The following is an 18,411-nucleotide window of genomic DNA, read 5'->3' as shown; positions in this document are numbered from 1 at the left end:
TACTACATACTGACCCCTACATACTACATAATGACCCCTATATAATACATACTGACCCCTACATACTACATAATGACCCCTAGATTCTACATAATGACCCCTACATACTACATACTGACTCCTACATTCTAGATAATGACCCCTACATTCTACATACTGACCCCCTACATACTACATACTGACCCCAACATTCTACATACTGACCCCTACATTCTATATACTGACCAATACATACTGACCACTACATACTGATCCCTACATACTGACCCCTAAATTCTACATACTGACCCCTACATTCTGACCCCTACATACTGAGCCCTACATTCTACATACTGAGCCCTACATTCTACATACTGACCCCTACATTCTGAACCTTACATACTGACCCCTACATACTGACCCCTACATACTGAACCCTACATTCTGACCCCTACATACTGAACCCTACATTCTTACCCCTACACACTGACCCCTACATTCTATTTACTGACCCCTACATTCTACATACTGACCCCTACATTCTACAGACTGACCCCTACATTCTGACCCCTACATACTGACCCCTACATACTGAACCCTACATTCTGACCCCTACAATCTGACCCCTAAATTCTACATACTGAACCCTACATACTGAACCCTACATTCTGACCCCTACATACTGACCCCTACATTCTATTTACTGACCCCTATATACAACATACTACATACTGACCCCTACATTGTACATACTGACCCCTACATTCTATATACTGACCCATACATACTACATACTAACCCTTACATTCTACATACTGACCCCAACATACTGAACCCTACATTCTACATACTGACCCCTACATTCTACACACTGACCCCTACATACTACGTACTGACCCCTACATTCTACAAATGGGCCCCTACTTTCTACATACTGACCCATACATTCTACATACTGACCCCTACATTCTACACACTGACCGCTACATTCTACATACTGACCACTACATTCTACATACTGACTCCTACATTCTATATACTGACACCTACATTCTACATACTGACCCCTACATTCTATTTACTGACCCCTACATACTGACCCCTATATACAACATACTACATACTGACCCCTACATTCTACATACTGACCCCTACATTTTATATACTGACCCCTACATTCTATATACTGACCCCTACATTCTATATAGTGACCCCTACAATCTACATACTGACCCTTACATAATACAGACTGACCCCTATATACTGACCCCTACATTCTACATACTGACCCCTACATTTTATATACTGACCCCTACATGCTATATAGTGACCCCTACAATCTATATACTGACCCCTACATAATACAGACTGACCCCTATGTACTGACCCCTACTTTCTACATACTGACCCCTGCATTCTATATACTGACCTCTACATACTTACCCCTACATTCTACATACTGACCCCTACTTTCTACAAACTGACCCCTACATACTGACCCCTACATACTGACCCCTACATACTGACCCCTACATACTGACCCCTACATTCTACGTACTGACCCCTACATTCTACATACTGACCTCTACATTCTATATACTGACCCCTACATACTACATACTAACCCTTACATTCTACATACTGACCCCAACATACTGAACCCTACATTCTACATACTGACCCCTACATTCTACACACTGACCCCTACATACTACGTACTGACCCCTACATTCTACAAATGGGCCCCTACATTCTACATACTGACCCACACATTCTACATACTGACCCCTACATTCTACACACTGACCCCTACATTCTACATACTGACCACTACATTCTACATACTGACTCCTACATTCTATATACTGACACCTACATTCTACATACTGACCCCTACATTCTATTTACTGACCCCTACATACTGACCCCTATATACAACATACTACATACTGACCCCTACATTCTACATACTGACCCCTACATGTTATATACTGACCCCTACATTCTATATAGTGACCCCTACAATCTACATACTGACCCTTACATAATACAGACTGACCCCTACATACTGACCCCTATATACAACATACTACATACTGACCCCTACATTCTACATACTGACCCCTACATGTTATATACTGACCCCTATATTCTATATACTGACCCCTACATTCTATATAGTGACCCCTACAATCTACATACTGACCCTTACATAATACAGACTGACCCCTATATACTGACCCCTACATTCTACATACTGACCCCTACATTTTATATACTGACCCCTACATGCTATATAGTGACCCCTACAATCTATATACTGACCCCTATATACTGACCCCTACTTTCTACATACTGACCCCTGCATTCTATATACTGACCTCTACATACTGACCCCTACATTCTACATACTGACCCCTACTTTCTACAAACTGACCCCTACATTCTATATACTGACCCCTACATACTGACCCCTACATTCTACGTACTGACCCCTACATTCTACATACTGACCTCTACATTCTATATAGTGACCCCTATATACTGACCCCTACATACTACATACTGACCCCTACATTTTACATAATGACCCCTACAAACTACATAATTACCCCTACAAACTACATACTGACCCATACATTCTACATACTGACCCCTACATTCTATATACTGACCAATACATACTGACCACTACATACTGATCCCTACATACTGACCCCTAAATTCTACATACTGACCCCTACATTCTGACCCCTACATACTGAGCCCTACATTCTACATACTGAGCCCTACATTCTACATACTGACCCCTACATTCTGACCCTTACATACTGACCCCTACATACTGACCCCTACATACTGAACCCTACATTCTTACCCCTACACACTGACCCCTACATTCTATTTACTGACCCCTACTGACCCCTACATTCTACATACTGACCCCTACATTCTACAGACTGACCCCTACATTCTGACCCCTACATACTGACCCCTACATACTGACCCCTACATACTGAACCCTACATTCTGACCCCTACAATCTGACCCCTAAATTCTACATACTGACCCCTACATACTGAACCCTACATTCTGACCCCTACATACTGACCCCTACATTCTATTTACTGACCCCTACATACTGACCCCTATATACAACATACTACATACTGACCCCTACATTGTACATACTGACCCCTACATTCTATATACTGACCCATACATACTACATACTAACCCTTACATTCTACATACTGACCCCAACATACTGAACCCTACATTCTACATACTGACCCCTACATTCTACACACTGACCCCTACATACTATGTACTGACCCCTACATTCTACAAATGGGCCCCTACTTTCTACATACTGACCCATACATTCTACATACTGACCCCTACATTCTACACACTGACCGCTACATTCTACATACTGACCACTACATTCTACATACTGACTCCTACATTCTATATACTGACACCTACATTCTACATACTGACCCCTACATTCTATTTACTGACCCCTACATACTGACCCCTATATACAACATACTACATACTGACCCCTACATTCTACATACTGACCCCTACATTTTATATACTGACCCCTACATTCTATATACTGACCCCTACATTCTATATAGTGACCCCTACAATCTACATACTGACCCTTACATAATACAGACTGACCCCTATATACTGACCCCTACATTCTACATACTGACCCCTACATTTTATATACTGACCCCTACATGCTATATAGTGACCCCTACAATCTATATACTGACCCCTACATAATACAGACTGACCCCTATATACTGACCCCTACTTTCTACATACTGACCCCTGCATTCTATATACTGACCTCTACATACTTACCCCTACATTCTACATACTGACCCCTACTTTCTACAAACTGACCCCTACATACTGACCCCTACATACTGACCCCTACATACTGACCCCTACATACTGACCCCTACATTCTACGTACTGACCCCTACATTCTACATACTGACCTCTACATTCTATATACTGACCCCTACATACTACATACAACCTACATACTGACCCCAACATACTGAACCCTACATTCTACATACTGACCCCTACATTCTACACACTGACCCCTACATACTACGTACTGACCCCTACATTCTACAAATGGGCCCCTACATTCTACATACTGACCCATACATTCTACATACTGACCCCTACATTCTACACACTGACCCCTACATTCTACATACTGACCACTACATTCTACATACTGACTCCTACATTCTATATACTGACACCTACATTCTACATACTGACCCCTACATTCTATTTACTGACCCCTACATACTGACCCCTATATACAACATACTACATACTGACCCCTACATTCTACATACTGACCCCTACATGTTATATACTGACCCCTACATTCTATATACTGACCCCTACATTCTATATAGTGACCCCTACAATCTACATACTGACCCTTACATAATACAGACTGACCCCTATATACTGACCCCTACATTCTACACACTGACCCCTACATTTTATATACTGACCCCTACATGCTATATAGTGACCCCTACAATCTATATACTGACCCCAATATACTGACCCCTACTTTCTACATACTGACCCCTGCATTCTATATACTGACCTCTACATACTGACCCCTACTTTCTACAAACTGACCCCTACATTCTATATACTGACCCCTACATACTGACCCCTACATTATACGTACTGACCCCTACATTCTACATACTGACCTCTACATTCTATATAGTGACCCCTATATAGTGACCCCTACATACTACATACTGACCCCTACATTTTACATAATGACCCCTACAAACTACATAATGACCCCTACAAACTACATACTGACCCATACATTCTACATACTGACCCCTACATTCTACACACTGACCACTACATTCCACATACTGACCACTACATTCTACATACTGACCACTACATTCTACATACTGACTCCTACATTCTATATACTGACACCTACATTCTACATACTGACCCCTACATTCCACATACTGACCCCTACATTCTATATACTGACCCCTACATTCTACATACTGACCCCTACATTTTATATACTGACCCCTACATTCTATATACTGACCCCTACATTCTATATAGTGCTATCTAACCTCCAAACAAGCTTCAATGCCATACAACACTCCTTCCGTGGCCTCCAACTGCTCTTAAACGCTAGTAAAACCAAATGCATGCTTTTCAACCGGTCGCTGCCTGCACCCGCATGCCCGACTAGCATCACCACCCTGGATGGTTCCGACCTAGACTTTGTGGACGTCTATAAGTACCTAGGTGTCTGGCTAGACTGCAAACTCTCCTTCCAGACTCATATCAAACATCTCCAATCGAAAATCAAATCAAGAGTCGGCTTTCTATTCCGCAACAAAGCCTCCTTCACTCACGCCGCCAAGCTTACCCTAGTAAAACTGACTATCCTACCGATCCTCGACTTCGGCGATGTAATCTACAAAATGGCTTCCAACACTCTGCTCAGCAAACTGGATGCAGTCTATCACAGTGCCATCCGTTTTGTCACTAAAGCACCTTATACCACCCACCACTGTGACTTGTATGCTCTAGTCGGCTGGCCCTCGCTACATATTCGTCGCCAGACCCACTGGCTCCAGGTCATCTACAAGTCCATGCTAGGTAAAGCTCCGCCTTATCTCAGCTCACTGGTCACGATGGCAACACCCATCCGTAGCACGCGCTCCAGCAGGTGTATCTCACTGATCATCCCTAAAGCCAACACCTCATTTGGCCGCCTTTCGTTCCAGTACTCTGCTGCCTGTGACTGGAACGAATTGCAAAAATCGCTGAAGTTGGAGACTTTTATCTCCCTCACCAACTTCAAACATCAGCTATCTGAGCAGCTAACCGATCGCTGCAGCTGTACATAGTCTATTGGTAAATAGCCCACCCTTTTTCACCTACCTCATCCCCATACTGTTTTTATTTATTTACTTTTCTGCTCTTTTGCACACCAATATCTCTACCTGTACATGACCATCTGATCATTCATCACTCCAGTGTTAATCTGCAAAATTTTAATTATTTGCCTACCTCCTCATGCCTTTTGCACACATTGTATATAGACTCCCCCTTTGTTTTCTACTGTGTTATTGACTTGTTAATTGTTTACTCCATGTGTAACTCTGTGTTGTCTGCTCACACTGCTATGCTTTATCTTGGCCAGGTCGCAGTTGCAAATGAGAACTTGTTCTCAACTAGCCTACCTGGTTAAATAAAGGTGTTCTCAACTGGCCTACCTGGTTAAATAAAGGTGTTCTCAACTGGCCTACCTGGTTAAATAAAGGTGTTCTCAACTGGCCTACCTGGTTAAATAAAGGTGTTCTCAACTAGCCTACCTGGTTAAATAAAGGTGTTCCCAACTAGCCTACCTGGTTAAATAAAGGTGAAATAATACATTCTACATACTGACCCATACATTCTACATACTGACCCATACATACTACATAATGAACCCTATATACTGACCCCTACATTCTACATACTGACCCATACATACTACATACTGACCCATACATACTACATAATGAACCCTATATACTGACCCCTACATACTACATACTGACCCATACATACTACATACTGACCCATACATACTACATAATGAACCCTATATACTGACCCCTACATTCTACATACTGACCCATACATACTACATACTGACCCATACATACTACATAATGAACCCTATATACTGACCCCTACATACTACATACTGACCCATACATACTACATACTGACCCATACATACTACATAATGAACCCTATATACTGACCCCTACATACTACATACTGACCCATACATACTACATACTGACCCATACATACTACATAATGAACCCTATATACTGACCCCTACATTCTACATACTGACCCATACATACTACATACTGACCCATACATACTACATAATGAACCCTATATACTGACCCCTACATACTACATACTGACCCATACATACTACATACTGACCCATACATACTACATAATGAACCCTATATACTGACCCCTACATACTACATACTGACACATACATACTACATAATGAACCCTATATACTGACCACTACATACTACATACTGACCCCTACATACTACATACTGACCCATACATACTACATACTGACCCATACATACTACATAATGACCCATACATACTACATAATGAACCCTATATACTGACCCCTACATACTACATACTGACCCATACATACTACATAATGAACCCTATATACTGACCCCTACATACTACATACTGACCCATACATACTACATACTGACCCATACATACTACATAATGACCCATACATACTACATAATGAACCCTATATACTGACCCCTACATACTACATACTGACCCATACATACTACATAATGAACCCTATATACTGACCCCTACATACTACATACTGACCCCTACATTTTACATAATGACCCCTACAAACTACATACTGACCACTACATTCTACATAATGACCCCTACATTCTACATACTGACCCCTACATTCTACATACTGACCCCTACATTCTACATACTGACCCCTACATTCTACATACTGACCTCTACATTCTACATTCTACATACTGACCCCTACATTCTACATACTGACCCCTACATTCTACATACTGACCTCTACATTCTACATACTGACCCCTACATTCTACATACTGACCCCTACATTCTACATACTGACCTCTACATTCTATATAGTGACCCTTCATTTCTATATACTGACCCCTACATACTATATACTGAACCCTATATACTGACCCCTACATACTACATACTGACCCCTACATTTTACATAATGACCCCTACAAACTACATACTGACCACTACATTCTACATAATGACCCCTACATTCTACATACTGACCCCTACATTCTACATACTGACCTCTACATTCTATATAGTGACCCTTCATTTCTATATACTGACCCCTACATACTATATACTGAACCCTATATACTGACCCCTACATACTACATACTGACCCCTACATTTTACATAATGACCCCTACAAACTACATACTGGCCACTACATTCTACATACTGACCACTACATTCTATATACTGACACCTACATTCTACATACTGACCCCTACATCCCACATACTGACCCCTACATTCTATATACTGACCCCTACATTCTACATACTGACCCCTACATTTTATATACTGACCCCTACATTCTATTTACTGAGTTAGTCTATTATATAATAATGAGGAGAGGTACTGTATAATATACTAATGAAGAGAGGAGAGGTACTGTATAATATACTAACGAAGAGAGGAGGTACTGTATAATATACTAATGAAGAGGTACTGTATAATATACTAATGACGAGAGGAGAGGTACTGTATAATATACTTATGAGGAGAGGTACTGTATAATATACTAATGACGAGAGGAGAGATACTGTATAATATACTAACGAAGAGAGGAGAGATACTGTATAATATACTAATGAAGAGAGGTACTGTATAATATACTTATGAGGAGAGGTACTGTATAATATACTAATGACGAGAGGAGAGATACTGTATAACATACAGCAGATCGTAAATGAAAGGTTATTTGTTTTGTACTGGCCTTGGTGTGTCTGTGTGTGTGACTGCGCAATTTGCAGTCCTTTGTGTTCTGTCACAGTGCGTTAGCATCAGTAAAGAGCCCATTCATCTCTTCACAAAATAACACACACACACAAACACACACACACACACTGTACCCTGCCTGACAACCTCTGCACGCTACAGCCGTGAGCCTGTTATATCCTGTTATAACCAGTTATAGTCTGTTATAGCCTGTTATATCCTGTTATAACCAGTTATTGTCTGTTATATCATGTTATATCAGTCTGTTATATCCTGTTATAGCCTGTTATATTCTGTTATATCCTGTTATAGTCTGTTATAACCTGTTATAACCTGTTATATCCTGTTATAGGGTTCCCGCGGGCTACCCTGCCGCCTTTACTGGGGCGGCAGGGTAGCCTAGTGGTTAGAGCGTTGGACTAGTAACCGGAAGGTTGCAAGTTCAAACCCCCGAGCTGACAAGGTACAAATCTGTCGTTCTGCCCCTGAACAGGCAGTTAACCCACTGTTCCTAGGCCGTCATTGAAAATAAGAATTTGTTCTTAACTGACTTGCCTGGTTAAATAAAGGTAAAATAAAATAGTCTGTTACAGCCTGTTACAGCATGTACTAATGTTACCTGTTATAGTCTGTTATAGCCTGTTAGTCTGTTACAGCCTGTTAGTCTGTTACAGCCTGTTACAGCCTGTTACAGCCTGTTATAGTCTGTTACAGCCTGTTACAGCCGGTTACAGCCTGTTACAGCCGGTTACAGCCTGTTATAGTCTGTTATAGTATGTTACAGCCTGTTACAGCCTGTTACAGTCTGTTACAGCCTGTTACAGCCTGTTATAGCCTGTTAGTCTGTTACAACCTGTTACAGCCTGTTACAGCCTGTTACAGACTGTTATAGTCTGTTACAGCCTGTTACAGCCTGTTATAGTCTGTTACAGCTTGTTACAGCCTGTTATAGTCTGTTACAGCCTGTTACAGCCTGTTACAGCCTGGTACAGTCTGTTATAGCCTGGCATAGTCTGTTACAGCCTGTTATAGACTGTTACAGCATGTTATAGACTGTTACAGCCTGTTATAAACTGTTACAGTCTGTTATAGCCTGTTATAGACTGTTACAGTCTGTTATAGCCTGTTACAGCCTGTTATAGCCTGTTATAGACTGTTACAGTCTGTTATAGCCTGGTATAGTCTGTTACAGCATGTTATAGCCTGTTATAGCCTGTTACAGCCTGTTATAGACTGTTATAGACTGTTACAGCCTGTTATAGACTGTTATAGACTGTTACAGCCTGTTATAGACTGTTATAGACTGTTAGTCTGTTATAGCCTGTTACAGCCTGTTATAGCATGTTATAGACTGTTACAGTCTGTTATAGCCTGTTACAGCCTGTTATAGCATGTTATAGACTGTTACAGTCTGTTATAGCATGTATAGACTGTTACAGTCTGTTATAGACTGTTACAGTCTGTTACAGCCTGTTATAGCCTGTTACAGTCTGTATAACCTGGCATAGTCTGTTACAGCCTGTTATAGACTGTTACAGTCTGTATAACCTGGTATAGTCTGTTACAGCCTGTTACAGTCTGTTATAGCCTGGCATAGTCTGTTACAGCCTGTTATAGCCTGTCATAGTCTGTTACAGTCTGTATAGCCTGGCATAGTCTGTTACAGCCTGCTATAGCCAGTTTTTCATTGCCATTCTCAGTGCTGGAGGGACATAAATCCCTGAAATCCTAAGATCAGAGACAGCTTGCAGCTCCTGATCTTCTGGATCCCTGCTTTTTAATAAATCTGGCAGCTGATTTCATAGCTGAACGAACCACTTACATATCTGTTCAATCTAACACTGGAATGTAATGAAATTCCAAAGATCTGGAAATCAGCATTTGTCCTACCACTTTTAAAGGGCAGAGAGCCAACTCTCTTGAGTATTTATAGGCCAATCTCAAAGCTGTCACCACTGGCGAAAATACTTGAAACCCTTGTTAGTGAACAGCTAAAATAGTTTTTATATACTAACTCTATTTTATCAATGTACTAATCGGGCTTCAGGAAGAAGCATAGCACAATTACAGCAGCCATGAAGGTTTTAAATGATATCACTGAAGCCCTTCACAAAAAACAGCACTGTCTCACTTTTATTGATTTCTCTAAGGCGTTTGATACAGTTGATCATGCTGTACTGAGGCAGAGATTGTCGAGTGTAGGTCTTTCAGAGCATGCAGTTGCATGGTTTGCTAACTATCTGTCTGATAGGAGTCAGTGCACTCAATTTGATGGGCTCATGTCTGTTAAATTGTCTGTCTGTAATGGTGTGCCCCAAGGCTCTGTACTGGGTCCCCTCTTATTCACTATTTATATAAATAATTTAGACAAAAATGTGCAAAATGCATAACTTCACTTTTATGCTGATAATACTGTTATTTATTGTTGTGCCTCATCTCTCACAAAAGCTTTCCAGAACTTGCAAACTGCTTTTTATACTGTTCAACATACCTTGTGTCAATTGAAGCTTATCCTCAATACTGACAAAACTAAACTAATGGTGTTTTCTAAAGCAAGAAATAGACCTCTGAACCTTTCACCTATTACTACCTGTCAGGGCAAGGAGATTGAGACTGTAACCTCATAAATATTTTGGAATTTTAAATGATGATGATGGCCTCTTTAAAATTGCATTTTCAACAATTTACAAAAGAATTGAAGCTGAAGTTGTGATTATATTTTAGGAATAAGGCCTGCTTTTCTATTGAAGCCAGAAGGAGTATCAGCTACATTTCTACCTATACGAGACTATAACACGCTGAGAGTCGGAAAGCAAGTTAAGGGAGTGAATACATTTAATGAATTAACAAAACAAGATACACAAACAGCGCACTGACATGAAACAGCAACAATGATGACTAAGGAAGAAACCAAAGGGAGAGACACATAATGGGCAGGTAATCAAGGAGGTGATGGAGTCCATGTGAGTGTCATTATGCGCGTAACGCTGGTGACATGTGTGCGCCCTAACGAGCAGCCTGGTGACCTAGAGGCCGGAGAGGGAGCACACGTGACAAGACAATGGGGATATTTTCAATATAAATGCTTACGATCAGTGTTTGAGATCAATTGACATCCTTTACCATGGAGCATTGAAATGTATTTTAAACTGCAAAACCCTTACACACCACTGCACTTTATATACCAGGGTTGGCTGGCCTTCTCTAGTCACTCGTAGGCTCAGTCACTGGTATACTTTTATTTACAAAACCATTTTGGGCTTACTACCATTTTATTTGGCTATTTTTATCGTTCAGAAATGTGGTGGGTACTCTCTTCGTTCTCAGGACTTTATCCTGCTAACTGTTACAAATGTCCAAACTGAATTTGGTTAAAGGGCTTTTATGTACTCTATCATTCAAAAGTTTGGGGTCACTTAGAAATGTCTTTGTTTTTGTTGATTAAAATAACATCAAATTGATCAGAAATACAGTGTAGACATTGTTAATGTTGTAAATAACTAGTGTAGCTGGAAACGGCTGAATTTTAATGGAATATCTACATAGGCGTACAGAGGCCCATTATCAGCAACCATCACTCCTGTGTTCCAATGGCACGTTGTGTTAGCTAATCAAAGTGTATCATTTTAAAAGTCTAATTGATCATTAGAAAACCCTTTTACAATTATGTTAGCACAGCTGAAAACTTTTAAAAAAGCAATTAAACTGGCCTTCTTTATACTAGTTGAGTATCTGGAGCATCAGCGTTTGTGGGTTCGATTACAGGCTCAAAATGGCCAGCAACAAATAACTTTTCTGAAACACATCAATCTATCCTTGTTCTAAGAAAGAAATGCGAGAAATTGCCAAGAAACTGAAGATTTCGTACAACGCTGTGTACCACTCCCTTCACAGAACAGGGCAAACTGGCCCTAACCAGAATAGAAAGAGTAATGGGATGCCCCGGTGCACAACTGAGCAAGAGGACAAGTACATTAGTGTCTAGTTTGAGAAACAGACACCTCACAAGTCCTCAACTGGCAGCTTCATTAAATAGTACCCACAAAACACCAGTCTCAACATCAACAGCGAAGAGGCGACTCCAGGGTGCTGGCCTTCTCGGCAGAGTTCCTCTGTCCAGTGTCTGTGTTCTTTTGCCCATCTTAATCTTTTATTTTAATTTATTTATTGGCCAGTCTGAGATATGGCTTTTTCTTTGCAACTCAACACACACAGCTGATTGTGTAGAGCATGATTGCAGTAGAGCATGCTGAGAGATGAGTCTATTACTCTCACATCCCCTCTCCTTCTCTCTCCTCTCTCTCTCTCTCTCTCTCTCAATTCAACTCAAAGAGCTTTATTGGCAAAAATATGTTTACATTTACAAAGCAAGGGAAATAATAAACAAAAATGAAATAGACAATCACATACTAAAGGGTTGGTTGGGGCTGAGGGAAGGGGGTAATGTTTCGGTTCTGCGATATGATAGGCTGAAATCCAGCTGGCAGGAAGGAAGCATCATCCCCCACAGGAAACAGCAGGAAGGGTGGGGGGGAGAAGAAGGAGGGGGGGTATAGGATGAGGGGAGGAGGGGGAGAGAGGAGGGGGGAGACGAGCAGGGCAGGAGAGGAGATGAGATGAGCAGGGTTGGGGGTAGGAGGGGGAGAAGGGGGGGAAGAAGGAGGGGGGGGTAGAGGATGAGGGGAGGAGGGGGAGAGAGGAAGGGGAGAGAGTAGGGGGGAGACGAGCAGGGCAGGAGAGGGGAGGAGGGAGAGATATATTTCCTCCAAAGGTCTCCCCCTTATATGTGTGTGTGTATGTACCTTGTACTTGGCAGTCAACTGCTTGGTGGTGTCCCGCTCCTTCCTCAGATCTCCCATCATTATCTCCTTCTCTCCCAGAAGCCTCTGCTTCTCCACAGCCAATAGTGATCCATCTTCTCTGATGGCCTTATTCTCCTCCTCCAGCCTCTCCTTCTGCAGCTTCCTCTCCTTCTCCACCTCCTCTTCTCCCTCCTCATCCCCTTCTCCGTCCCAGCCCTCCTCCCCTTCCTCCTCCCTGTGTTTGCCCCTCCCTTCCCTGTGGCTGAGCTGTGCGCGGAGCCGTGCAATCTCCTTCTGGAACTCTCTGAGCAGGGCGTCTTTAGGGTCTTCGTTAACTCTTGGCTGGTTCTTGATGTTCTTAGCTCTGTTAGCGTAGCGGAGAGTGGTGAGGGTCTCCTCGTAGTGTTGGGGGGCGGGGCCTAGTGTAGCCACCATCACCGTCTTGGCGTTCCCTCCCAGAGAGTCCTGTAATAACCGGGTCAGTTTAGAGTCCCGATAGGGAACATGGCCGCTACGCCCGTCTGCCAGGGCTGAGATCACGTTGCCTAGCGCTGACAGAGACAGGTTGATCTTAGCGGCTTCCTTCAGGCGTTCTCCGTGGACGCCCGTCTTTGCCTGCCGCTCGCTGCCCGCCAGGTCAACCAGGTTGAGCCGGCCCACCCTGATGTGCTGCCGTCCATCCGGCCCCGTCTGGGAACACTCCACCGTGATGAGGAACAGGGTGTGGGAACGGGAAGAGTGTTCGTTCATGTCTGTCGCTCCCACCGAGCGCACCTGGTTCCCTAAGTTCATCAGCTCCTCTATCTCCTTCACGCTCTTACACACACACGATGACAAGTCACGCACATACACCCCGCTCTCCGGGCTCTCTCTCAGCTCCAGGGTGTGGGGGGGCTGGGTGTGCACGTTAGGATCCAGTAGATCCCTGATCTCCTCTCGGTAGATCTCCAGGTAAGAGGCTCTGACCAGGTACTGGCGGTCGACGGCGGAGCGGGAGATCTGGCTGAAGACGTGTTCGAAGGCGTTGGGGATGACGCCCCGCCTCTCTGGCTCTAGCCACGCTCCCTGCATGGTGTAGGTCTTTCCGGTGCCCGTTTGGCCATAGGCAAAGATGGTTCCATTAAACCCGTCCAGGACTGAGTGGATCAGCGGGCGTACCGTCTCATCGTACAGGTCACGTTGTCTAGACGATGCGTCATACACAGAGTCGAACGTAAACGTCTTCCGCGGCTCGCCGGGCAGAGCGCGAGGGTTCCGTAAGACCACCTGACCCCGATGTACATCCATCTCTACGATCCCGCCCCTTCCTCCTGGTGTCCCGGTAACACCAGCTGCCTCTTTCCGGTTTAACGGGCGACAGCGAACCACAACCTTCACAGTCTCACTACTCTTTACCTTAGACATCTGAAGTGGCTATCAGGTAACTATTATTAGAGATTTATAGAAATTAACATTTGTTATTATCAGTTGATCTCTTTCTCCTTACTGGACACTGTTCTTGCTAGTATTTACCAGGTAATGATCCAACTGGAAAATTGTAGCTTGGTATATCACTTGGTGGCCTAGTACTGAATTTAACACAATGGTGCTAAAGAAACAAATTCATAGGCCTACCATGTTATTATCAGGTCATTAGTAATGACTTTACTAGGTCTTTGAGTAGTCAAACAGTAAAATATAGAGCAGGTAACAGAGTAATACATGAGTCCTATCTGACTGGATGATAACAGCGTCACACTGAACACCAGGCCTCTAGTCCTGCCATGCTAATGACAAATTAGCTTGTTTACAAATAACATTAAATTAGCCTATTTATCAATAATAATAATAATCATAATAGGTTTTTGGTCCCACAGTTAAAATATTAGTGCATGTATTGGTCTGTCGAATATCATTCTGTCTCTATCTATTTTCATCTACAATCTCTCTTTCAGAATCCCCACCTGGCCATCTCCTATAGATTATTATGCAATCATTTTGTAGATATTATATTCACATTCTTTAACCAATCCATCCGTGTGTTTCTCACCGTCAACAATATGATTTAATCCGCGTTAACTAGCGGTATTAAACACACTACACGGTGTGCTCAGTGATCACGACGGTTCCGTTGAGGTCCCGGTGCATTATGTCCGTTTGTCTATCTGTCCGTTAACGGGTTCATTCGATAATAAAGCCAGCTCTGCCTTCACAAGTCCTGGTCAATCAAAAGATTTACCAACGGTTTTTCATCCTGCCTCGGTGCCCGGAGATATACCCTAATGCTCTCGTGCTGCAGAGGAGATGCTGCGGCTCCATTAAAGTACTGAGAGCGAGTTTCAGGATGAACAGAGAGGAGATACACACACACACACATATCATTACCTCCTTCAGCCACACCCACTGCAGAACGCAATGACGGGACCATGGGAAATGGAGTTTTACACTATTATTAAGTCAAATCAAGTTAATTGAACGCAGGTGCAGTGAAATGCTTATGTTTCTAGATCTAACAGTTCGGTAATAATACCTAGTAATATAAAACAATAAACACATAATTCAAACAAACAATGTAAAGAAATAAATTAAGAAATATCAGAAGGAGCAATTTCAGAACCCTTGACTTTTTACACATTTTGTTACGTTACAGCCTTATTCTAAAATTGATTAAATAGTTGTTTTCCCTCATCAATCTACACACAATACCCCATAATGACAAAGCAAAAAACAGTTTTTTATAAATGTTAGCTAATTTATTAAAAATAAACTGACATTCAACATTTAAATAAGTATTTAGACCCTTTACTTTGTTGAAGCACCAGTGATTACAGCCTCCAGTCTTCTTGGGTATGACGCTACAAGCTTGGCACACCTGTATTTGGGGAGTTTCTCCCATTCTTCTCTGCAGATCCTCTCATGCTCTGTCAGGTTGGATGGGGAGCGTTGCTGCACAGCTCTCCATAGATGTTTGATCGGGTTCAATTCCGGGCTCTGGCTGGGCCACACAATAACATTCAGAGACTTGTCCCGAAGCCACTCCTGCATTGTCTTGGCTGTGTGCTTAGGGTCATTGTCCTGTTGGAAGGTGAACCTTCGCCCCAGTCTGAGGTCCTGAGCAGTTTGGAGCAGGGTTTCATCAGGGATCTCTGTACTTTGCTCCATTCATCTTTGCCTTGATCCCGACTAGTCTCCTAGTGCCTGCCGCCAAAAAACTCCACTGCATGATGCTGCCACCACCATGCTTCACCGTAGGGATGGTGCCAGGTTTCCTCCACTTGGCATTTAGGCCATAAAGTTCAATCTTGGTTTCATCAGACCAGAGAATCTTGTTTCTCATGGTCTGAGAGAATTTAGGTGCCTTTTGGCAAACTCAATGTCATGTGCCTCTCAATTTCGAGTCTCATAGCAAAGGGTTTGAATACTAATGTAAATAAGGTATTTCTTGCTTTTAATACATTTGCAAACATTTCTAAAAACCTGTTTTCACTTTATCGTAATGGGGTTTTGTGTGTAGATTACTGACAATTGTTTTATTTAATCCACTTTAGTTTAAGGCTGTAACGTAACAAAATGGGGAAAAAGTCAAAGGGTCTGAATACTTTTCCGAAGTCACTATAGATAATTGTGTACAGACGGTATGGACAGTAGGGTACTAGGGGGTAACTAACCCCCCTCTGTAATTCACATCAAAACCACAAGATAAAAAAAAAAATGTGTAGATATATTCCAATTAAGTGATATGTATATGTTTAAATATACAAGTAGGAAAGCAGCCTTAAGATAAATAATCCACATGTTTAGAGAGGTAAATTAGACAATAGCTGTGTTTGAATACCAATACAACATACTGTATACTACATTCTATATACTATTAGTTCATTTAATTAAGTATTAGTACTAGCGCTAGCCCTGTCTACCGGAAGTTGATGCTGTCGCTATGCAACCTCTTGCTAGATGGTTAGCATAGCAAATTACTATCTAGACATCTTGCTGTTTGTAATTTCAATCCGGAGTGCCAGAGTTTGCTCAGAGTGCGCTCTGGGAGTTCGTAAATTCAGAGCGTTGTCAGATTGTAAGTGAGGATGCGGTTTGGGATGCTGACTGGGCTGGCAGCCTAGCAAGGGTTAACACGCTTACATGAATTACTGACATTGGCCACAGACAACGAGAGCATACAGTCCTTGTGAGCGGAGAGGGCCAGCATCGACATCACAATTAAATTTATTTTTTTATCCGGGAGCGAGGCGTCTGCTATGTGGCTGGCTGTGTCTTATCTGGGAGCAAGGCATCTGCTATATGGCTGGCTGTGTCTTATCCGGGAGCAAGGCGTCTGTGATGTGGCTGGCTGTGTCTTATCCGGGAGCAAGGCATCTGTGATGTGGCTGGCTGTGTCTTATCCGGGAGCAAGGCGTCTGCTATGTGGCTGGCTGTGTCTTATCCGAGGGGCGAGGCGTCTGCTATATGGCTGGCTGTGTCTTATCCGGGAGCGAGGCGTCTGCTATGTGGCTGGTTGTGTCTTATCCGGGAGCAAGGCGTCTGCTATATGGCTAGCTGTGTCTTATCCGGGAGCGAGGCGTCTGCTATGTGGCTGGCTGTGTCTTATCCGGGAGCAAGGCATCTGTGATGTGGCTGGCTGTGTCTTATCCGGGAGCGAGGCGTCTGCTATATGGCTGGCTGTGTATTATCCAGGAGCAAGGCGTCTGCTATATGGCTGGCTGTGTCTTATCCGGGAGCAAGGCGTCTGTGATGTGGCTGGCTGTGTCTTATCCGGGAGCAAGGCATCTGTGATGTGGCTGGCTGTGTCTTATCCGGGAGCAAGGCGTCTGCTATGTGGCTGGCTGTGTCTTATCCGAGGGGCGAGGCGTCTGCTATTGGCCCCAGCCAGCAGCATACCACCCTGCATCCCCATTGGCCCCAGCCAGCAACATACCAGCCCGCATCCCTATTGGCCCCAGCCAGCAGCATA

The 18,411-nt window shown here is 42.9% G+C and overlaps 1 protein-coding gene across 2 annotated transcripts in view; it reads right to left on the bottom strand.

Annotated features, from left to right (window-relative positions):
* LOC109885481 (kinesin-like protein KIF3C) overlaps nucleotides 1-16,010 on the bottom strand; it is a 41,669-nt gene extending 25,659 nt beyond the window's left edge. The window contains exon 1 of one of the 2 annotated variants that reach the window (XM_031836702.1): nucleotides 13,467-16,010. In XM_031836702.1, coding sequence (XP_031692562.1) covers nucleotides 13,467-14,870 — 1,404 coding nt within the window. In that variant the 5' untranslated portion in view covers nucleotides 14,871-16,010. The remainder of the gene's footprint in view (nucleotides 1-13,466) is intronic. The other variant, XM_031836703.1, reaches the window with a different exon arrangement.
* Between the last annotated feature and the right edge of the window lie 2,401 nt (nucleotides 16,011-18,411).

The sequence above is a fragment of the Oncorhynchus kisutch genome, linkage group LG12 (assembly GCF_002021735.2).
Source record: "Oncorhynchus kisutch isolate 150728-3 linkage group LG12, Okis_V2, whole genome shotgun sequence".
Lineage (NCBI taxonomy): Eukaryota > Metazoa > Chordata > Actinopteri > Salmoniformes > Salmonidae > Oncorhynchus > Oncorhynchus kisutch.
This window is presented reverse-complemented; position numbering and strand designations above follow the sequence as displayed.